The 25,436-nt window shown below is 38.4% G+C and overlaps 1 protein-coding gene across 2 annotated transcripts in view; it reads left to right on the top strand.

The window, feature by feature from the left end:
* adka (adenosine kinase a) overlaps positions 1–25,436 on the top strand; it is a 164,095-nt gene that overhangs the window by 59,746 nt on the left and 78,913 nt on the right. For both annotated transcript variants that reach the window (XM_084391105.1, XM_084391106.1), the window contains exons 5-6: positions 19,978–20,150; positions 25,110–25,218. In XM_084391105.1, the coding sequence (XP_084247231.1) occupies positions 19,978–20,150; positions 25,110–25,218 (282 nt within the window). The remainder of the gene's footprint in view (positions 1–19,977; positions 20,151–25,109; positions 25,219–25,436) is intronic.

Here is a 25,436-nt window from a genome sequence, read left to right as displayed (position 1 = left end):
TCTGAAGAATTATATACAAAATTAAAAACATTAGTAATTTAATAATAATGAATGAATTAATGAATAATTTAATAATGAATTTATTTTCTTTCAATTCATTTATTGCTCTTGCAAATTCATTGTGCCTTTTTGGATATTTACAACAGTCTACGCTTTGTCTTTGCATTGTTAATACTGCTGTCGCTCTGGCCTTTAATACTTAAAACTGTATATTTTCTTTTAAATATACAGTATATTCTTTCTTCTGATCTTTAAAGTCTTATTTAGAAATATCTTGCATATATTTTCTTGTTCCACAGTCCTTGTGTTGATGTAGATAAAACATTTCACTTCCTTTGTACCACTGGGAACCATTGCGTATGTGAGACCATTGCGAATGTGGAACTTGACTTTGTTCCACATTGTTGAATAGGGCTCTATCTTTTACAAAGTGGCACCAATGGCTGAAGATCTCGACTATCTATCCTTGCTTTGAAGAATGATCTTGAAGCCACAGGAATGTTCAGAAATCTCCATCGACACCAGAATCCCTGAAGTGAAGCACTTCCTGGCCAGTTTTTTCGGTATGAGTCGAGAGTGACTGCTTCACAGCATGCTGTGTAATGGCTTTGGGCTCCAGCCACGGCTGTATTTCTTCAGATGAGCATCCAGTGTCTGTTCTGCTGTCACCGTCCGCCTGTCCACTGTCACATGCCTCACATCTCCAAGAATTACTGCACACACCTGTGCACAGAGATTTACAGCTTTGGCAGTCTGCACTCACATCATTTTTGGAAAGTTGGTGTCAGACTCAGATATTGATAAATTTGTCATGTTACATTAACTTTTTCAGCATTTATAAATATCTAATTTTAGTTCTTTTGTAACATTTTAATTGCCTAATATCAGTCTTTCATTGTGCGCTAAGTTGCCATATCTATTTATACCTTTTGAAATCTTAAAGGAAACTATTGTTCCCCCCAAAAGTGAAAATTGTCATGTACTCATCCTCATGTCGTTCTAAACCGGTATGACTTTCTTCATATAATTAAAGTGAGTGGGGTCCAAACCACATTGGACCCCATTAAAAAAAACAAAAAAAACATTGACATTCAAAAATGTCCTTTTTCCGTGTTCCACAGAAGAAAGAAATTCATACAGTTTTTGAACAACATAGGAGTGAGTACATGGCAACAGAATTGTGGGTGAACTATCTCTTTAAGCCTGGTTTAGGAGTTATATATTGGAGATTATGAGCCACATTTCATCCCAGAAATATTATTTCCATATGACATTTAAAAAGTTTATTTTTCCAACCTGACTGCTTGCAGCAGCAAACAAGATGGATGCCAAAGTCTTCAGCCTCCTTCAGAGCATAAACTGTCAAGGTAATTGCAAGTTTTATAGAAATGTTGCTCCTGCATGCCATTAACCTGTGAAGTGGTCCGTGCTGCCATTGTTTTGATTGGTATCATCCAAGGCAATAAAGGCTAAGTTTCCACTGCCAATTAGATGTTTAAAATCCCACTGTTAGCTTTTTTATAAATGTTTTTTTTTTAAATCTATAATCACCCAGCTTGTCTGTCTAGGCCGGTTTATAGTATAGTGGTGCTGTTAAATTCATGCCTTGTTAGCTTGCACTAATAAACACAGCTAACGTCATGCTGATTTACCTGTCGGCTGGTACGTCTCGCTCACAACGCTGACTCATCATTAACATACCATTTGGATTAAGAGTAATTTGACTTGTGAATGATGCTTAGTGTTTTACTCTTCTCTAATTACTGTTAATGGTTATTAAGGAAAGAATTTATTGATTGATTAATTACTTAGCTTTCAGATTACTGATCTGCTGCTGAAGTCAAGTTTAGGTTCAGAAACCCTTCAGTTGGTGTCACTCATGGACTGTCATTGAAACCGATACCAAACTTTCCAAAATATGCTAGAATGTACTTCTTTTTTCAACTTCTTGTTAGAAATAAGAAAAAACGGTCAGACAAATGAATTGCTCTCTCCTTAGCCATTTACTCGATTTGTAGATGTTGGCATCCCAGCGTACAGTGTAGCGTGGACGTGCGTACCCAGGGATTTTACAGTACAGAGGAGGAGTTGTCTTACATGCTGCTTCTGGCTTCCCATAGAGACGGCCCGCCACACTCAAAGCTAATTAAAGTGAAGGCAGTACACTTTACAGCGCTCTCCATAATTCATAAAAATCGGCACGCCGCTCGGGGAGAGCCTGCCATGCTTTCTGGGATATTTGACGACCTGTGTTTGTCTAAGTGACAGGAGGAGGGAGAGAAGGGGGGCCAGAAATTAGGCGGGAATTAGCATTGCAATAGCTGTAGTTGTGTGCGAACACAGGAGCATCTCCTGCATGCTCTTGAAAAGAAAAGGAAGGTCATATTTTGATTGGCGGATGAGATTGGTGAGGTGCAGCTGTGCTGAGACCTGTGGGTCTCTAGAACATCTCTAGAGACCCACAGGAGGTCTGCTGAGGAAGCAGGTCACCCCATGACAAGCTGCAATTGCAACTATATTTGTCTTTAAAAAGGGAGTGTGTGAGAAAGAGAAATGGTAGCATGTACCCTGAACAGGTGTTACTGTGTTGTCTCGTTGTTTTGATGTATTGCCTTTGCTGTACAGAGCTACTTCTGTACCTGCTTTGCCTCCCGCAAGAGCTCCTGTTTAGTTGCTTGTAAGGGTCTGAGGGTCTCGGTCCAGGCTTGTTGAGTGATTGCCTTTTTTTAGCATGTTATGTGCAATACTCGAAGTAGGAAAAAATAGGTTTGCGAATGTTTTAGGGCTGCCAAGATGACTTAATTTTAATAATGTATTAAATGAGTGACGATTAAGAGTTAAATGCAAGTAGTTAAAGTCAATGTAAATTGCTGATGACAACCCATTTTACTTCTGTAATCCTACACGTTTCAAGGTGAAACAAGTGAGAAGGATTTTATCAATCAAGAATTGGTTGGATGGTGAAAATAGACCTTTTGTTTGGTTGTTAAATAACGCTATTAAACGCTAAATCCAATACCTCGCAAAGTCTGAATGACTGAAAAGTTGCTACAGAGGAACAGCAAATTATTACTTTTTGATTAAGGATTGCATAGAAACACAATAAGGCTACAAACATAAAAATAAATGAGGTATATTGATTTCATTTTAAATTTATTTAACTCTTTTTTCCAATTCAAACTGTTCTTTGTCATTTTCAAATGGTCCTAAATTTCAACTAGTTTGAATATGAGCAGCGATCTGTGCTGTAACCTTTTATTTCCTAAAGAGTAATTAAATGCAGTAAACTGAATGAAATGTGTAGAGGCACATTTCAGCAAATCACTATTAATCACTTTAACATTAATCACTAACTGCAAAATTTCTAATTTATAGTCTTTATTTTAATTCTATACAATAACACTATATTTTGTGTGTGTTTGGCATTTTAACAATGCCCACAGCAATTAAGAACAATCATTGTGTTGTAGTAAAATTAAAATAAAGTGGCAAGTAAATAAATAAAATGAAATGAAATAGGACCAAAATACATGAATGGGAAAATGAGGAACAGACGAATATATAATATACCTCAACATATATGTGTGTATATATAGTCAAATTGCTGTGTAAATGTATTCTACAGTTGTTAAATTAAGGATACTATTAAGTATTATGCACTGGGATAATATTTACACTTACAATTAGGTGACACCTGTTTGTTTTATTTACTGCATCTATATGGTACTGTATGTACTATGTTAAACAGCATTTTTCTGAATCTGTTAAAGATAGAAATAGTATCTGGGCCTTTTGTATATATTTTATTTATTCATTTTTGCCAGGAAATAGTGGTTTGTTTAGATGCAGAGCTACTATAGTGAACAATCAGAACTAGTGGCATAAAATCTTTGAAGGATATTGGAGGATTTTGTTTGAGACATACAGACTTGGCTTGTTAGTCTTTGTCTGGTCGGAGTGACAGGACAGACGGTCTTCTCTAGCAAGGACAAATGAAAATACTGAATATATTATTATAATACTGCATACAGCTGAGTAAACCCCACTTCAAGCACTGTCTGTGCATCTGCTTTGTGCTGAAGCTTCCAGTTAATTAACCCCTGTTCATAATGACCTCAGTAAAAACTAGGACCAAAATAACCTTTAGATTGGCCCATGATTCTGTTATTCGTTATGGCTTCCTATAACTGTGTTCGACAGTCAAGTGCTTTACTTTTGAAATTGTTAAAATTGACATACTGAACTGTTTTTAAGAGTATTATTTGTAAGAGCAATCTACTAATCATTTGTGATCTCCGTAGTGATTGTGACAGCTAATCTGATTATTCAGCAGGTAGCGTGTGTATTTGTTGGAGGTGGGTGTAGTTTCTTCATGCCAATCATGAGTGCTGGTGGAGCAGCCGTGGATTCCTGCGGTGGACAGCTGTTTGTTATTCTTCTGTACTGCTCTTTAAGGAGCGACAGGAGGTCGAGATGTGGGCTCTAATCATTAGCACATTAGCCTAACACAAATACTCTGGTGTGGTTGTGTATGAGAGCACGAGGGAGATTAAATCATTAGAGATTTGCTTGCTTCTTTTCTTAAGCAGTATTAATGAATGAGACCCCTTGATTATATCTTACATTAGCGGTACAGTGCAGAGTAGTAAATTCGGGCTGGGGATTTGAAGAAGCGGTGTTGTTGGGCAGCGCCCCAAGGCTGCCGCCACGCTGAGAAGGGGCCGCTCGTAGCAGGATTTGCCACTGGTAAACACAGTACATCATGCTTTTGACTGAGAAATAAAAGTGATGGGATTCGACTCCGTAATTAATCCTGACCTTGATTCGTGTTGAATGCGCAGTGTGCTAAAAAAGAGGACAAAAGGAAAAAAACATCCATTGAAGAAAAGCAACAGTGAAATCATTTTAATTGACTAGGATAGTCGCTCAGCAGGGGGATTCAAGACGCTTGGTAATTTTCTTTGTTTGTTTGTGAAATCGTATCCCCCTTTGACTCCGTATTGTTCATTACTGGTCCGAATTGTGCTGTGGAGCGGGAGGCTACTCAGATGAATATTTCATGATGGGCTGTCAAAATTTGCAGAAGTAAAATTTGGCCTGACAAGAAATGATGACCCACAAGGTCATTATTGAAATAATATTAAACAAGTAGTTGTATTGCTGCAGCTGTGTCTCTTCATTTTGTCTTTGAATCTGAGGAGAATTTGTTTGTTTTTTTCACAGACAGTCTTCGATTTTAATTTTCAGTCTAGGCCACGTAAATTACATTCAACAGTACAATGGAATAAATTGAATACAAAGAATTTTCATGGGCTATTGAAAGTATGACCTTCATAAATGCAGCTATCAGTAAAGCGTGTAGCATAACTATTACTTTGAAAATATCAAACTTCTCCTTTTTATTCACTTCCTTTGTTATGCTTCACTGTCATTGTTTGAATGCGTTTTAGCAGACAGACGTCTTAAAACTAATAGGTTTTTTTGTGCTCATTGAGTGCTCATGAGAATAATATTGATTTCTGTGTACAAGTGCCAGATTCAAGAAGAATTAGTTACCCAGGTTTTAAAGTATCTGCCAGTCGGCTCAAGTAGTTAAAAGTTGGACGGCGATCGGCTTCGCCATTCCCAGGTGTCCGGGATCATTTTTCCAGCTCCCAAAAGTGTCGAAAAGAGAAAAGAAGAGTGGAGCAGCACAGCCCCGTCGGTGTTTACGCAGCGCTACCGCTGCGTTTCACTCGACTTGCCAAAGCTAACAGGGGCTGGATGTGGAGAGGCAAATTTGCCAGCGTTAACTCGGATAAACGAGCTTTTCATTCAAAGACTACCTTCTCGTCATAATCTCAGGCAGGGCTGTCAGGGCCTGGCCCCTCTCTTCCTGGACCTCTCGCTCAGGTTTTTAAACACGAACCCAGGGGTCTGAGAGACAGGGCGAATGGGGGGGTAGATGTAGAGTCAAGTGAGAGAGAATGTAGACCTGGAATGATCTGCATCTCAGGTGCCACGGCTCAATAAATCAGTTTTGGGCCCCAAGGACGATGGGATAATTGAAATGTTTTGGTATGGTTGTCCTGAAGTGAAATGTGCGTTAAATGTCTCTCCTCCTCTGTCTGCCTGTCTTTCTTTCTGCTTTTTTCTTCTTTTTTCCTTTTGCTGGGTGGGGTGGAAGGGCTGAAATCGGATCCAGCAGTTGGCTTCAGGGAAGCTTCTTTTGGCCCGTAACGCCGGGACCTGCGGGAGCCATTATAAAGCAGAACTCACATTTTTGCATTTTCAAATGGATTTAACTGTAGGGCTCAGTCCCCAGCGCTGACCCTGTTAACATTCTGCCTTGTCTGGGAACGCGTAGAGTGGGCCAACCTTTACAGGCTCCGTCGCTGCTCTGGAGCAAGAGGTGTTGCGTTTGGCAAGCGAAGAGGGCTTTTGAGAGACGGCTTTATAGGCGCAGAAATACATCTGCCACGGTCCTTAGTGTGTCTATTATTCTATAGTGCATTAATGGTCTGGAGAGGAATCATTTCCTGAGTGTAGTTAACTACATGCTTAGAGAAACCCTACCCAAAGCTGGGGATTGAGAGGACCTAATAGCCTAGTTCCCAGCCCTGGCTGTTCTCCTCAGGTTCTGTTACAATACAGTTACAGTCTGCCCAGTCAGAATGGCCTTGATTTATCATCTTGATTAGATTTATGGCGCACAACGCAGAGTAAAACAACCCACTTGCCCTCCGTTCCAAATCGTATAGCGTGTGAGACCCTTTCGAGATTTTGAACCCTTGCTTCTGGCTACGAAGCCTCCAAGGGAACCACAAACCTTAATGACGGGGTTGGCTACGTTTTTGAGGTTTGCATTGCTATCAGTACAAATTAGTGGAGATAAAATCATGTTTTTATAGGATTTCGTAGCACATAACAAGGTTTGTCTAAGAAGGTCACAAATCACGGCCTCTTCTCGATCAAGATCTTTTTAACGCTGAGAAGTTATTGTTTGAAAGGAAATAAGGGAGCACTGATTGCTTCAGTTATCAATGCGCACAATGTTGAGGTGCACCACTGCATGTATGAATACATTCAGCCTTGAGAATTCTAGCTTGTTTAATTAAATTCACAGTTTGAGGAAAAAAAATGACCAAGCTTTTCCATACTGAATGCTGTGTAATTGTTTTTATCCATTCCAGTGAGCATTGAATTGACAGTCTGTGGTGAAGGTGGTGGTACATAAGTGTTTTCAAATAGATTCAGCTATAGCATTTATACTGCAGTATATCCGTTGAGCGATTTTTAAAAACCAACATCAAGAGCTAAACAAGAATAGTCTGCTTTTCAATCTTTAAATTTAGAATGCCACCAATATATCGACATCCTGCCATGCACGTCTGAGGTGTTAACACGTCATTTGGAATTGAACTGAGAATTATTTTTAAATTCCAATTCAGTTCCTGAATTTGAATTGTGATAGCAAACAGGGTACAGAATTGCAATTGCAATTTAAATGCAGGAAAGTATAATTAAAATGATTTGAAATTCAAATAAATTCACATCAGTGATAGAAGCACGGATAAATGCATATGGTTTGAAATATGGCTGGGTGATATGCCCAAAAACATTTTCATAATAACATTTTTCATTTCAGTCGATATTTCAAGTTTGAAGGCACATTTTTAGCCCCTAAGTGAAAGTTGTAGAAACCAGACCGTTAATTGTGGTTTTAAACTACTCTTTACTGTCAGAACATCACAAACACTTCACTTTTTAAAAAGAAATTCTTTACACTTTTAATTTTTTCTCAACAAAATAAATATCCTAATAGAAAAATGTATTTCTTTGTTTCTGCATGTGCTAACGGATGATATTGTTTCATGTCATGAAACAGGTTTGTGTTGCCTGACTTTGACATCTTAAGAACAGTTTGCAGTGCAGGCTGCAATATTAATATTACATGTTTTGTCTCTTAGAAATGCACATTTGACAGCAGCTTGAGTTGACAGTAGTAGTAGTTGACAGTAGTTGTTAGGATGCAGATGTAAATTTGCATTTTCTGTTTGTCAGTGCTGTTTCATCTGGCTAGTTTAAATCACAGAAACATTTGTGTTCTTCACTGAATTCAAATGCTTCTCACTGGATCTCACAGCACTGTTAGGTGGTCAGTGGTCACGTGACCAAGACGATCAGCGAGTAAACGCATCTGCTCTAGTAAGCTCGCGCTGCAGTTTGAACTTTGAGCCGAGCGGATAAATGGTCCATGTGGCGCGGTCCAAATGAGTAGCGCAGTTTCTTTCCGCTTTTGGTGAATAAACATTTATATCGAACATTTATCAAACTGTTGTTATCGTTTTATCGAGAAATTATATGACGATAATTATCGTTATCATTTTATCGCCCAGCCCTAGTGTGAAATATTTGTAGAAATTTGTTTCGTTGTCATCGTTATTAATAAGGTGAAAGGACACTTCATTTTCTAGAATGCATACCTGTTTTGATTTTATTAGAATTATAACTACAATGCAGCAATAAATTCTTCTTTCTGTCATTATATTATATTATATTATATTATATTATACTTATATAAATATTATTAATTTTCACCGCATTAAAGTAAATCATATAGGCCTATTTTTTATTATTATTATTTTTTATTTATTTATTTATTTATTATTATTATTATTATTATTATTATATTATAAATGATTTTGAGTAAAAATAAATAAATAATCATATGTAAGATTGCATGGGTCAAACGCAATATAATTAAATTTAATTATTACTTATTTGGTGGGACTAGTGAAATAAAAAAGTAAAATATTTTACCAATGGAAACCTTCCAGCAGAAATAATTATATGATGATATATATACTGTTTGTATGGAGCTCTTATAGATTGTCCCGTTTAACACAGTAACCATACTCCAGAGCATCAGGGCATGCTGTGTGCAGGCTCTGCCCATACTGTCACACTTAAACGGGGCAATCGAGACAGCTTGCTTTATGGTTTGGTAATGGCACCCTTATTTTTCACAGGAGTGAGGCTTTTTTATTTATCAGGCCAGTATTTATGGAGATTAATGAAGAAGAGTTGGGCCTGCTCTGCTGTAGTGGAGTGAGGAATCTGGAGTGCTGTCGGTCTCGTAAATCAGGCACTCCGCGCTCACTCATGTCTCAAACAGTCATCTCAGCCGCCAGATATGAGTCTTACTGCTCTCCATTAAACTCCCACAGATGTTTCCAGGCCTGGCAGGGGGGGTCGAGCGGGGGGTAAGATTATGTTGCTCACAGCAGAGACATGTAATCGCATACACACAGCTGCTAGTCGTTTCTTAATGTTGTAGCTGCTCAACACTTTATTTTTACACCGTTCCACACTCACACACTTCTCCTCTTAGGGTTCCTTGTATCTATTATCTATTATTATCGATTATAAAAAAAAACTGCTATAACCTTCTGTCTGTCATCTATTTTGAAGTTGTCAAAATGTATGTAATCAATTCATCTGTTTTAAGTTTTGTTTATTTATTTATTTTTATTTAAAAAAATTGTACCACATCTGTGTCATTGAGAATTATTATTCCTTTAATCATTATTCCTCCTTGTATGTCTCTACCTGTTCCCAAGAAACCCAAGGTCCTCTCTTGTCAATTCAGCATTCAATTAGGCGTTTAATGGTGAACAATATAAAAACAGGACTCATATTCACCATTGCATAAAATATTGCCATGTGTGCATTTAAAAAAAAAAGTTTTAATTAACTTGGGCTTTCATTTTTCTCCTGGCTTGTTTTCATTCTCTGGATAAATTGATAATTTCCTGTCATGTTCTTGTCAGGCTGTGTGGGGTGTAAAACTGGCTTTTGTTGCTTTGCAAACCCTTGCGGCACTGTGGGGTCAAAGGTCACTCGGCAATGCCTCTGATCCCGTAGCTCAGTTTGAATGGAGAGCTGCCTGCAGCATTTGAAAGGTTCTTTCTTTCTCGGAGAAGGGCGAGGGGGAGGGAGGGGGAGGGAGGGGGGGGGGGTCAATTTGTGCCGATAAAAGAACACAATGCAACAGAGCAATGAACAGCCCTGTCAAACAGGGGAGTTTATTAACACACCATGAATTGCACTGGAGTGGCTCCTGGTCTTCTGTTTCAGAATCAAGCTGCAGGGCTTGGGAAAGACAAACAGTAGCTCAATGAATCTGTTTGGTGTTCAAGCCTCGAGCCACTAATACCATCATACACAAACAATTTTTGAAACCTTTTACCGTAGTTTATTTGCTGTCAGTTAACATCCAGTTTGATGCAGACACACAGAGAAACACACACACACACACACACACACACACACATACCACCCAGTAAGTGAGTGGCCTCGGTCACAGCATTAATAAGCATGATGCATGCATGAATACAAATCACATTATGGAGATCAGTGTTAATATATTTTAATAGTACTTAGTAATACTATTGTATAATCTGCTATATATTATGCAGAATACTATATATTAGGGTTGGACAATATATCAATACAAGAATGTACATATCATTATCTTTCGGCTTTTTGATGGTGTGCATTTATTTAACATGTATCTTATTAAAAAATGTATTTACTTGAAATGGTTTAAAACAGTGATTTTTAGTTATTTTACTTCCACAAATGATAAAAAAAACATTATTTTAACAATTAGCTGTTGTTGGCAATTATATTTGAAATGTGTAATGCGAGAAGTTTTTTTATTTTTTTTACGTTTATTATTTTTTCATTTATTTAAAAAGCCATGAAGAGACTGATGACAAATTAAACCTGACTTTTGGATCGATTCATTGACTATTTACACTGATTCATGAAATAAATCAAATTTACTGACTACTAATGATGGTCTTTAGGGAACCTAATGGCCAAACAAGAAGGCATAAAAGCGTAAAATTGTGGATATTTCAATATCACCCAGCCCTTATGCACATTAGTACTTACCTTTTAATATTTGTTGTACTTTATATAATTTATAATTTGCCTGATCTTATGCTGTTCTGAACTTGAATGACTTAAATATCTCATCTTAAATGTAATCTGTTTCTTAAAACTCTCTTTTGAAGACTTTGAATATAGTGCACAAGTTTATGTTGCTTATTTGTCATATTTGGAGTTCTCGTTGACTTTTCACTGGAAAAAGAGCACCGTGAACATTCTGCCTAACATCTCCTTTTGTGTTCCATGGTAGAAAGTCACGGATCTAAGTGAGGGTGAGTAAACAACTAAGCAACTGTCATTTTTGTGGTGAACTAGCCTTTTAGGACACATTCTCATTCACTTCTCTGTCTACCCCTCCCCCCGTTTCTCACATCCTCTCTTTCTCACACTCCAGTGCCCCCCCCCCCAACCCCCAACATATTTGTCCCAGTACGCCACTGATCTTTTCCCTATGGGCGTCTGGCATGTGCGGGAGATCAAAGCGCAGTGTCAACTTAAGGTTCAGGGGCAAAAACAATTCACCTGCAGCTCCGTCTGGGTAGGGGAAGTTTCTGTCGCTCACACACTATTTCCCCTTTCTAACCCCCCTCACCCCACAGACTGGATTAACCTCCCATGCATCATGGTCCTGGACCGAGAAGCGCAAAGCACCATTTTACGACCAGATAAACTCTAGCCATAAATTGACCGGTGGGTTTCACAACCTCTCTCTCTCATATTAATGTGAGATTGAGAGAGAACCTAGTCTCCCAGACTATGCCCCCATTGAGCGCGCCAACTTGCAGGACACCCAATAGAAAGAGTCCATTGTGACGGATCATTGTGCGTCAGCCCCGGCAGCACGGGCTTGTTTGTCTTATGAATAATTCAGCAGGCCTCTCCAGCACTAAACAACAGAGGCCTGTACTGTATGTTTAACCAGTTGGATAGGGAAAACCAGTATGTTTGTCAGATAAACTCTGCATGGCCTTGATGCGCAAGCATTCTGTTCGGCCGCGTCTGAAAGGTTAGTCTGGGAAATGGGCCTTCGTTGGTGCCTCTGATCTGATCTCTCAGCAGATAGCACCTGGTGATTCCTTACAAGTATGTGTGAGTTGCATAGAAAAGGAGAGAGTCAGACCGGATGGTGTCATTTACACTGTGCTACCGCAGTGTTCAAAGACATTGGTAACTCCATTCTCTCTCCCAAGCCCTTGTCCGAAACAAGACACCGCACAGTCACACTGGAGGCCGCCGCCCTGGCCAAGAGGGGAAGTGGCATTCACAGGCTCTCACAGAGACCCGAACACCTCCTGCTCTCTCCTCTCTGAGGACACTTTCACACTGGTGCTTTTGGTGAAGGCCTGACTTTGGTTTGTTTGGTTGGGTTGAAAGCCATTGTCTGTACTTCAGATGAATTTATTTATTCATTGGATTTGTATTTTTAGTTTAGTTTTTACTTTAGATTTATTTTAATATATCTTATTTTGTCTTATCTTATCAGACTGCTAGAAATCAATCTCTTCGTGTAAAAAAATAAAACGTGCCAATGTAATTGTACTGTTAACAGATTTTATAGTGAAAAAGAATAATCATAATGTTGAATTAATGCAAAAAGTCAGCATATTGTGTTGCCGCCGCTATTACAGAAGCTTGAATACGATTTGAAATAAATATTATAAAAGTATATAAATAATATTTTAATATTAACCATTATCCCAAAAAATACATACTGTACAACAAAGTAAAAATATTAATATATTTGAATATTACTATATAGTGTGAATTCAAAGACAGCGATATGAAAAAGATGGTGGTAGTATAAAAAAAATGACCTGTAAATTTTTTGTTGTTAATTTCTTATAAAATGAAACAAAATCTTGTTTTTCTCAGAGAACTTAGCATGTGTGGAAAATGCTTCTTTTTATTGTGTAAAATTGCCTGCAGAATTTGCTGCTTCTCTTGATGTCATGATGACACAATCATAATTCAGTTCAGAACCAGATCTTAAGAGACCTGGAGTGGGGAACTGAAACTCTGGTTCTGAACAAATTGTCAAACACAGTATAAAAACGTTCCTGCACGTAACCCAGCAGCTCTGTGCTTGTGTGTGTTTGTGTGTCCCTTGATTGTTACGTTAGATTGCTCTAAAACTGCCACTTATTGGGATGGTGTGGGCACTGCAGTCGCACAAGCAGCTTATGTAATGAGACATTTTTTTTCCCTCTCACTTTCCCCCTCCATCTCTGTCTGCCTACACTCTGAGAAAATTAGATGGTTCAGAAATGCCTGGGATTACAGGGAAGCGTGGCTGCGTGTTTGTTGCTCCCCGGGCTGTGGCTGGGAAAAGATGAGATCTCTACAGATCTGTATGTTCAACTTGTCGCCAGATCTGTTTGTCTGGGGTAGGGAGGGATGTGCGAAATTCCATATTTTCAAAATCAAGTAGTCAGTGGGTTGCATGAAATACTAGTTAACTAGTCAGTCTCTAGAAAGCCCTGTGTTATCGATCCATTTATCTGTCTGTATTTCTCTCTGTAACATTGGAAATTCCAATTAATTTTAAAAGTCCTTTCTTTCTAAAATGGTCTTTTCATATGAAATGTTGTCGGTTAGTTCATACAGTAGTTCTTGTAAATGAAAGGGTTCATCATCGTTTCAATTTTAGCGGTTTTATTGTACATTTATCAGTTCAAACAATTTGCCGCTAATTTACAAATTACGTAATGTAATTGGATACTTATGTGTTGACATCCTTAATAGATTCAGTATAGTTGGATAGCCCTGCAGAGTTTAATTCCAACCCTGCTTCCACACACACACACACACACACACACACACACACACACACCTGTAGTTTTCCAATAAGCCTGAATGACTTGATTAGCTGGATCAAGTGTGTTTAATTAGGGTTGAAGCTAAACTCTGCAGGGCTATAGCCCTCCAGGAGCTGAGATTTACACCCCTGAACTTGATAGTACGAAAAAGAAAGCTCCAGATAAACTAGTCAATCTCACTAATCGACTTGTTGGTTCTTGAATGACTCAACCAGCATGACCTATTCCTAGTCTGGACAGAGCGAGGAAGACTCCTGACAGGCCCACACGCATCTGATCATGCCTCGCCGAGTCGCCGGCTGTCTTCCTCCTCCGGCCCTGTCGCTATGGTGAGGATGTCACATGGAAACAGCCCAGCATTGGGAGGTGTGAAAGAGAATGTCACAGACAGCAGTCCAAATATGACACCATTGGCACTGGGCACACGGGGGAAATGGCACACAACACCTCACTAAGCCACCTGAGCGTGAAATAAAGCAGATAAGAGAAACTGACCAGATGTTTCGCTCTGCGGGGGGGGGGACGCGAGAGTAAACGGCTGATGGAAACGGTGAAGTCCTGAGCTTGTTAGCCTATTGAGAGAGCTGAGACTTGAGTCCTATAGCAATGACTGATTTAATAGAAGCAGACAGTGCTCATCATTGTCAATCATGGTGATGTGCCGCTCTCTCTTCCTCCCCTGCCTTGTTCTGTCTCTCGCTCTTTCTTATTTTTTTTTAATTCGTTTTCTCTTCCCTCTCTACCTCCTGAGCTTTGGTGCCAGGCTGGGCAGGCTCTGATGGGCAGACGGCGAGTTGTCTTCATTATAATGCCTTTATTTATTCATGTGTCTGCGGCCAGTGACAGCCGTGCCTGTGCACAGCTCTCCTCTCTGTCTGCGTCCTTAGAGATATGACTCATTTTCATTTCTCTCTTTCTCTCTGCTAACATCATTCTCTCTTCTCTGTCAAGTGCTGCTTTCAGTTAGCTTCAAAACTGACATGCGAACGCACAACACGCATCAGTCACATCCAGTGGCCCACATCAGCACAAAGAGGGTACTCGTCAACTTTCGGGTGGAGGAATCGCTTGATGCAGGGGGCTTTTGTGGGCCAGATTGCCTCATGACCACTTTTGGGAGGCAGGCGCTGGCTATTTCAGTTCGGTCTATAAATAGTCGCGCTGCGGTTTTTGCCAGTTTGATAAGCCTGTAATTGGAGTTGCATCCATCAGGTTACAGAGGGCTTTTAATCCTGAGACGTGTTGGCTGGGTTCTGGAGCTTTTCAGGTTAAAGAGCATTCATTGGCATTGTTTAAACCTGGGTTCACTGAGCTAAATGCTATTAGATTATTACAGTGTGTCAAAAGCAAATTAATCTAATTTTGCCTTTCCGTAGCTCTGCCAAACAGTCAACCCTAATAAGGCATTGTATTCAAACCTCCTTTTTAAGCCCCCTGGCATGAGGTACATTGGGATTTTCTAAGGATTATAGTTCAAAATTAGGTTATGTCGCTCTTTTACCTGAATTATAGTGCAGTTTGTTAGGTTTTCACGGCTCTGCTGTAGTTGGTAGTCGGCCTCTTTGTGGTATAGATCAAAAGAGAAGCCGTGATTATGAAACGGATCACTTCAGTCTAGGCTCTTAGGGTTTTTTTCCCCATGTGCTTTGATACGTCAGAACCTTGATGGGCCTCTGTTATGGAGCCCAGTATTTGGCTGTGCTGCGCAATGGGCCGTCAGCGGATGCTCTGATTGTCCTCTGGCAATTGAGTGATAACTGCAGCAAGCATGTGACAAAGAGGAGTGGCAGCTGGTGGATGCTGGGATACGTGCTGGGTCACCTCCCTGTGAAAAAACCCTCACTTCTGTAACAATTAATGCCCCTCGGACATTTAGAGGAATATCTTGTTTGGGATGTAATTAGAAATGGGAATTGTAAGGAATTTAATCATTGTTGTTCATTAACGATTCATTTTGGTACTTTTGAGGAAGAAATATTTTAAAATGCAATTCCATTTCCAAACAATGAGATTTTTGATAAATAAATAGATTTATTAATAAAATCTGACACAAACTTTTTTTTAGAGGCAGCATATATGCAAACCAATAATATATCTTAACTATGAATAACAATATATAAATGTAGCAATATTCCCTACAGTTTAAAAGTTGGTAAACTGATGGTAAGATTTTTTTAAATGTTTTCTAAAGAAGTCTCTTATACTCACCAAGGCTGCATTTATTTGTATTGAAAATAAAGTAAAAACAGTAATGTGAAATATTAGATTTTTATTTATTTTTAATATATTTTAAATGTAAGTAGTCATTGTCACATGATCCTTCAGAAATCATGTGAAATCATCCCCCCCCCCCACCCCACTGGTTCAGCAAATGGACTGCATTTATTAGAAATATAAATCTTTTTTAACATTATAAATGTCTTTACTGTCACTTTTGATCAATTTAATGCATCCTTGATGAATAAAAGAATGATTTTCTTTTTTTCTTATTTTTTTCTAAAAATCTTACTAACCATAAACTTTTGAATGGTAGTGTATATTTAATTTATTTGTTTAAAATACTGCTGACAAAATTTGTAATGTGTGTTTCATTAACTCAGTTGTATTTGTTTGTTTTAAAACGAACTGCTCATAAAGAGTCCTTTGTTCAGTAAACTGACTACACTGATTGTTTTGATGCGGAATATGAGCCAGTTCTAACTTCCCATCCATAGACCCATTAGTGCACATAAGTTTTAAATCTAGGTTTATAAAAAGTAAAAGATACTTATGACTGCACGAGTGCCCACCAAGCTGCATGGACAGTTTTGGGATATGGGAAGATTTTTGTTTACTCTGACATGCATGCATGTCCTGATATATGTTTTATTCCCATAATGGCCTAATTGGCTCTACCTGCTGTGTTGTAGTCTTAATGTAAAAGAACCCCACTCACAGTCTTTTCCATGCGATCAGCAAATTTTGAGGGAACATCAGCATTTTGCATAATTTATTTGTTTTTGTTTGCATGTTTCTCTTCACTTTCCAAACAACCCTAATGTATTGTTGCGTACAGTACAGCGTGTGTGTGTGTGTGAGAGTCTTCGCTCACGTGACCACGTGCAGCCACATTATGTCAGAGCCAGGCTGCATGCTCTAGGCCGGGGGGCTCAACGCAGCGGGAGACACTGCTGTTTAATTTCAGCACTTCATCCCCCTCCGTAATGAAGCTTCCCTCACGCACGTTTGCTCACACCCTGCCAGTGCTGCTGGCGGGTAATTGGGATGTGACTGAGCATGAATATCCCTTACGCCTGCCGCAGACCGACCTCCCCACGACCCTGCAGATAGCTCTTTGTCTTAATGGACATATCATCTTTTATTTAGATCTCCATTTGAAAGTAATTGTCAGCAGGAGGGGGGTTATTGCAGTAGATGGAGACGAATAGACTGGTGTTTCACAGCGGACCTCTTTGATTGGCTGCAGTTTTTGGCTGGCTTTGATTATGAGAGTCGGAACAAAGGTGTGTGCTGTGCCAAGCTGTTTTTAGAGGCCCGCCCCGACCCGGTCCTTCCTAATCATTGGAGCTCTTCTGTCTCCAGTACAATCAAAGATGTACGCATGTACCGTTTGAATCACAATACTGGCATGTATATGTTTAGATGTGTTTTTTACAAACCCCCCTCCAAAGTTTACTGTCAAGTAACTGCACCTGCTGGAAAAACACTCACCAGGTGCAGTTAAAATGCAACGCAGCATGTCATGTGCAAGTGTTGGGTCTGTAAACAGTAGCAGCAGGAATGATGGGAGATGACCTCAGGAAATGTTAGATTCAGAAAGGGTGGTGCGTTTGGTTCTTAATGCACGTTCATGGTCTTTTAGTGCTTGTTTGTAAAAAGTATTTACCACCCTTGGACTTTCATGTTTGATGTTTTGCAGTACTGAATTATGTTAGACTTACTTTCACCCAAAAATGAAAAATCATTATAAATTAATTATTTAGATATAATTTCATTGAATAAAAGTGAAAATGATATATCTTAATATGTTGTTATATAATGAAACGTCATAATTAACTTGTCATTCCAAACTCATTAGACTTTTGTTAAAATCATTGTGTCTCTTCAGAAGACTTGGATTAAACTGCTCGATTCATATGGATTAAGTTTACATTGTCTTTATGAACTTTTTTAAATGTCAGTAATATAATGGAGGGACAGAAATCTCTCAGATTTCATAAAAAATCTTCATACATGTTTTAAAGATAAATGAAAGTCCTATGGGTTTTGATTGCTATAAGGGATTAATTGATGACAAAATTTGTTTCTTTTTGGTGAACTATTCTTTTAAGTATTCACTTTTCAACTTTTCAAACATTACAAGTGCGGCCAATTGATTTTATACACATCAATATTTAAATGGAGATTACTTGTGTGCAGTTAAGGGATTTTGATTGATTTTAGTATAAATACGCCATCTGGAAGGTTCAATTTGGCAAGTCAATATTGTGGCAGAACTTACACCATGAACATGAAGGCTTCAGTCAACTCCGTGAAAAAGTAATTAAAAGGCACAAAGCTGAGGATGGATACAAGAAGATTTCCAAGTCATTGAATACCTGTTGGAGTAATACCCTAATTAAGAAATTGGAAGTGTAGTACAGCTGCAAATCAAAAGTTTTGATTGACAGATTGACCAGAAATATGTCCAGTTTTTCAAGTAAAATGGGTTGTAAACACTGTTTAATGTTGATTTCAAAGAACCTGGGGTGCCCACTGCATCATTTGCCCCGTCAACAATTTAGACTCTTTACGTATTTTTAGTCTTACATTAAACAGACAGTACATAACTACTTCCACACTGTAAACAGAGGAGTATTGCTCCACAGACAGACACAACTCTTTGTTTGGAGTGATTAATTTCTCATGTATACAGGTCATCTCTCAGGCAGAGCATCTCATTCACAAGGGGCCCCATCAACAGACATTGCAAGGTTGCAATAAAAGCAGCAAACGTAGCACCGTGTACTCTAATAAATCTTCGGAGGTTAAACCCCACAGCACTAAAAACCTAGAAAGACCTTTTCATCATCCCCATAAAAGTGGCAATGTCACAGTGTTTGTGGTGAGCCACCGTCCAGGATGCTGGAATCAGTGCTCCCCTGTAATCTAGTTTAACACAGCCTACAGACAGACACCCTGTGTCTCATTTCATTATTCCATCAGTTTTGTGAAGGTTTTGCTCCATCAGACTTGATCACTTTATATTCAGAGGCTTTTATAAGACCAGAATTCAATGCAATCTGAATAGCGCCAGCCCTTTCAGTGCTGAAAAAATGACTAGGTCTACAAATATGTGTGCAATATTTGCGATGCTCAATACAAATACAAATAATTTTAATGCAATGCACTTTTTTTGGTTTATTTTTTTAATATATTTTGAAAGTAATAATTTCCCATTTAGCCTATATAAAAGAAAGTTCTCCATAAGAATGTATTTATTTAAACTCTAGGCCTATACTATATTTGTACTGTATTTTTTTCTACTTGTAATCTACATATGTAGATTAGATATGTAATCTAAATGTAATCTATATATAATATTCAAAATATAAATATTTTATTTTCCTAATTGCTTGTCCGTGTACATACTTTATATATTTGTTAGAAGTATATAACAATAGCACGACATTAAAATACATTGTGTTCAAATTATTAATACTAAAACATGGTAAAAAATAAAACAAAATTGAAAGTAAGTGTAAAAAATAGAAAATGTTCAAATAAGGCTTAGGAAAAATTTAATGTTTTGAATTTGAAGCTGTTGTAGTCACACAATTGAGTTTTCATCATTGATCATTGCTGTCATTTTCTAACAAACACTGCATTATATTGAAATGCCTAAAGAATGACTCACTCATTGTTCCCTTCCTTTACCACTTTTTAACCCTGAATTCGAGAAAATGTATTTGTTTTTTCTCCTTATCAGTTTGCTATTACTTCCTGTTTTCACTAGTTATTCTCTTGCAGAGTTGCACGCACAGGGGCCTCTCTACCACGGTCCATTTTGCCTTTCCAGGAATTGTCAATGTATAGACAACTTCCTAGTTCCTGGATATTTGATTTCCAGTCTTTTTTTTTAACACTCAGATATGGAAGCTGTGTTTACGTGTTATAATAATCGCTTTTCCTCCTTTCTCTTTCCTTTTTGCTCCCCACCCGCTCGATCTGTCCTTCCTCTCAGTGGATGATCCAGGAGCCGCACAAAGTTGGCACCTTCTTTGGCTGCATCGGGAAGGATAAGTTCGGGAAGATCCTGAAGGAAAAGGCAGAGGATGCCAACGTGGATGCCCGCTATTACGAGCAGAGCGAGGAGCCCACGGGGACCTGCGCTGCCTGCATCACTGGCGACAACAGGTCAGCCACCCCTTTCCTCTAGGGAGGGCCCTTATCGCTTCCTCAGGATAGCACCCCCCTGCACACACACAGTGCACATTCACACACCCCACCTCACTATGCACTGGGACTCACTGTTCCCTCGCCGGCTGTTCTGCTCTTTTCCGCCAGAGCTCTTGATTTATTTATTCGCCGGGGTTAGATCAGCACAGAGGTATTTTGATACACCGCATCACTTGGCCCTGAAGGGTGCTAGATTCCATGACTGAGCAGATATGTGAAACTGCTTTGGCCAAATTATGTGCTACCTACACGTTTGAACATTTGAGCATTTGATGTGTTTAAGTGTTGTTTACTATTTCTCTGCTTGCGACTTGTAACCATTTAAGCTTATTGACTTATCATTGTATAAATCTGTAATTTGTATAAACTAGTGCTGCACGATTAATCCAATCGCAATCGCGATGTCAAGCCTACGCGATTATATGACGCAAAATGCTTCGATTTTATATGAAATAAACAAATTAGCGCTGTTAACGCAATTAACGCAGCATCTGTTAATTTTTGCCATCCTTTGGCTAGTGTTACATGATCCCGCTCTTATTCATGCAAATGCTTTTAAACCATTCATGCGCGATAAGACAAAAAAGAACGCGCTGTCAGTGAATGTTCTCCTGACACACGCACACACACACACGACCCACAGATAGATGCGCGCCAGTATCGTACAGACAGCGCGCCAGTATCAAGTTCTCTTTCGCTGTAGAACGAACAACACACATGTAGCCTATGCCAAAATGAACGCGCTGAATGTCCTGACTGTGACACACAGAAAGACTCGCGCTGATATCGTGCGTGCGCACAAAACAGCATGCCAGAATACAGTTCTCTTTCGAGCTTGAACGAACAATAACACACACAATTATGCCAAAATGTCTTTTTGTCGAGTATCTTCATAACATAGGAGTAGTCTTATGATGAACGTGAAGAGTTGTGACTCGTGAGAGAACGAGGCACGTGTGAGATCCGCGTCTCTGACAGCAGCGGCTGGTCTTAAAGGGACAGTACACAGTAGCCACTAATTATATCTGTCGCTAAAGTTAATCAAAGAACAAAGGGAACAGAGAAAAACACTCACTGCTCTTGACTAAAGAACTTTTTTCTTTAGGCAGATTATCACTAATCTGTGTGTGCATTTATTTTTTTTGAGTCAACCAAGCAAGTTGACTCATGAAACCATTTGTTTATTATATCGCATATCGCAATCGCAATATGACACTTTCCCCAAATCATGCAGCCCTAGTATAAACTCTGGGGATTTGTTCAAGTGAAAAGCAGGTTCAAACTGATGGATCGCGGTCTCATTCTTTGACCATCCCCATATAATCTTAAAGGAAAATGTATTATCAAATATACAATTCTGATGCCATTGATAGTAGGTGTGGGAGCTTAATAATAATGAGTTTAATTGATTTTGGTTCCTTAATGATTTTATTAATGATTATTTTAGCTCTTGGTAAGAAATATTTAGTAAAAGAACTTACTCAGAAGTTTGAGATTATTTTGAATTTCAACAGAACCGATGTGACAAATCAGAAATAAATAATACATTATATATAAATTGTTATATAATTAGCTTTTTATAAAATTTATTAATTTGATTAAATTGATTTCATTATTAATTTGAATTAAATGTTATATAATAGCTACGTATATTTTTAATTATAGTTATTTTTTTACATTTTATATATATACTTATATGCATTTATATTATTGTATTATCTACTTGTATTTATTAGTCAGAAAGCACAAAATGAAAATGTATACATTTCGGTTCCGTTAGTGAGTCTAGTAACTGAGATTTATTCAGTAAGATTCTCTAAAATGAACTGGCTCATAAGAGTCATTTGTTCAAGAATCAATATGTTTTGTGCTGTATATTCACAAATGTGCTGCTTAGTAGCAGTGCAGGAAACACTGTATTTTGGAGCTTGAGAGACGTGGTCACTAAATGTTTTTGTATTCTTAGGAGTTACACTGAAAAACTTGTATACTTTACTTATGAAATGATCATTCCTGGGAGGACTATTCCTTTAATAATAATAAAAAATGCATGCATTTGCAGGGGCACCGGTGTCAGTGACATTAACTGAATAATAGATGCACCTCTGAGGCAGTCGTGATCGTTCAGGTGGTGATCTGCATTTGTTTTGCATGTTGTCAGCCATGCTATTGCCTTTTAATCAGAGCTGCTAACAAAACTATTGCAAGTGTGTGTGTACATGAGCAACCGCTCACAGGTGTGTCCCTTCTGAGGCGAGCTGACAAAAGAGAGGGCCTTTAGATCATTCTGGTTGCTTTATTGTAAATTTTTCTTGCTGTAAAAGGGTTGATGTTAAGAGAGTTTTGATAAAAGCAAATGCTAACGGATAGCTTTCTCCAGGTATCATAGACCACCTATGACATAACATGACATAAGGTCATGTTACGTATGTTTAAAAGGACCCATGTAGCCCGAGAATATATGAAAGTCGAGAAGGAGATTTATGAGGACTGGTCTCATTGTTTAGACTGTCATAGAGTTAGTGTGAGAGGGCTATGTATTAGAGACAGTTTTAAAGAGCAGTGGCTTGTATAGCTGTCAGCCTTGGCCTTATGAGGCTCTTCTCATTAGCACCTCACCTGTCAAAGCAGACCCTTTCATTACAGGAGATTCACAGACCTGCAGCTCAGGGCCTGAAAGCGGCTTGATCAATATCTTCCTCAATACTTTCTCCCTGCAGCTATGCAGCGCACCTGTACACAGCCGCCGGTGAGACAGGCCAGACGGGAAACGGTGTTAAAAGACTGGCTTGGGAGGGGGGAGGGAGAGGTCACAGGGTCTACAGCCTGCAGCGAGAGGTCTGCCCTTCCTCTCAGCACTGCTTCTCTCTGTGAGCGGTAATGATAGCGTGGAGGAGAGTCCGACACAATCTGCCTGGTCAGATCAGCGTGACTCTGCTACTCTAAATGCTTATTATGCCTTAATGGATTTGATTTTGATTAACACGATGACATCAAGCGGAAGGGTGTCAGATCTGCATCTTGCATGTTCCACTGTGAAAATTACAATCAGTTGCTTTTTTTGTCGAGGGGATCAACCCGAACCACCTTTGTAACCATGACTTGTGCAGGGGTGGAAAATACAGTGTCTCTTGGACATTGCGACAACACAGTACTAATGCAGCTAGCCTCGTCCCCCTTTTAATTTTTGTTTATGCCTTAGGCTGGAATTATTTAAATTTGTGACTTGTACATTCCCAGAAGAAAACTGAAGACTCCAATCGAGGCGTTCTGAAACCGTGCTTACAGATATACAGTGGAGTAACTCCCTTTGGAGTGCACTTTGTGCTTTTTCCTTAGACCTTTTTCATGCTCAAATAGCAACATTAGCATGTTGAAAAATGTAAAAAAGCATAATAGGAACCCTTTAAAATAATGTGCCATTTATCGGCCCCATGAAAATCATCATTACATGAAAATAAGCAGCATGAAAATAATTATTAGAATTTTACCAGAAATTTTAATATTGGTGCATTTCAAATACATATTGAATATAGATAGGAAATTTAAATTTTGATATTGTGCATGCTTGTTAAAAAGGGTTCAAAAGATTATAAATGTAAACCAAGTGTAATATATATAATGTGTGTGTGTGTGTGTGTGTGTACTGTACATATTTCTGGTTACTTGATTTACATTTATATTCTTTTGAACCCTTTTTAACAAGCATGCACCTGTTCATAAATGCCCTGTCTCTGCCATTTCTATCAATGCTCTTCACTTTTCTTCCAAAAGCCATAACCGCAGGTCTATTGATTCTCATTTGTGGCCTGACTGTGCATAGCAGTGCTTCTTCTGTAAGGCTAATGCTGCTTCATTGTAGCGGCTGGCCTGTTGGGACCGCATCCTCTCTGTAACAAGTGAATAATGAGAGTGGTTGTTTTTCAAAGTGGAATTAGTTGTTTTTGTTGATACGAGGACCACCGGGAGGTTAATGGAGAAACAGCAGTCCCGGTGGACGTTTGCAGTTCTCCTGAATTATTGATTTGTTTGTTCATTTATTTATGGGAAAGGTCTTGTAAGGCATTTGCACTTAAATAAAAAGAAGAGAAATAAAGAAAAAAGTGTGTTGATATTTAATTCTGGCAGAGCTGACACAAAGCAGCTGTTTAGAAAACCGTAGTCCATATGTTAGCGTATTCCGCCTACAGCAATTTACAAAGTTACAGCAGCAGCAGCACGTTTTCAAGGAGCTACATAATTTACACAATCACCCTGAAGATAGAGTTGGTTTCTCTACTGCATTATGTGGTTTCTTTCATATAAAGCCATTTAAGAGAAGGAAATGGGCATTGGTGTTATGTGAAATAGATGGTGCCTTTGGGACATATAATGATGATAATTTGAAGATGCAGTTTTTCTCCATAACCTTCTGGAGAAAAAAATATTTCTGAAACATTTTATTTAGGTATTCAACAAGTAATTTTTATCTTGCTGGGCAATTTATCTTGCTGTATTTTTTTTTTATGCCTACCAACGTTTTCACTGTTTCACCTGACCCCACTACAAAACATAAGAATATTCATAATATACATATAATATATTTTTTTAATTATATTTTAGTTATTGACACACATTTTTGTGCATGTCAGAAATGATAAGAATATGTACAGTTAATTTAGATTATGTCCTGTGTATATAAATTAAAATGTATACATTTGAGGTTATGTTTTCTTTACAAAAGACAATGTACAACAATTTAAAAGATTTTTAATTTCCAGTCCTGGAAGCTGGAAATTATATTTCCCTTAATTAAATCCTGTAGGTAATATTCAAACACACTTTTTTGCTGGAAAATAATGATTTGTTTATAATATTGACCCAAATCTGTACTCTGAAAGTTAGATTTACTGTAGTTTTGTGTTTTTGTTCCGTTAGGTCTCTTGTTGCGAATCTCGCTGCTGCAAATTGCTACAAAAAAGAGAAACACCTCGATCTGGAGGAGAACTGGAAGCTTGTTGAGAAAGCCCAAGTTTACTACATCGCTGTAAGTAGAAATGTCTCTCTTGACACTTTTGACTTTCTTGCAGTTTGTCACAATGTGTTGCAAAGTGTTAAAATTCAGTTTTTCAAGTTGCTGGCAGTTTGTTTATTCTTTTTTCAACCAAACTATCAGATTGCCGGGGGTTCGACCTTTTTCCTCTTGATGAAGAATAAGAGATTGTTTAAATGTGTTTTTTTTATTGTGAACTAATGGTAGAAACA

The sequence above is a fragment of the Rutilus rutilus genome (genome assembly GCF_951802725.1).
Source record: "Rutilus rutilus genome assembly, chromosome: 20".
Lineage (NCBI taxonomy): Eukaryota > Metazoa > Chordata > Actinopteri > Cypriniformes > Leuciscidae > Rutilus > Rutilus rutilus.
This window is presented reverse-complemented; position numbering and strand designations above follow the sequence as displayed.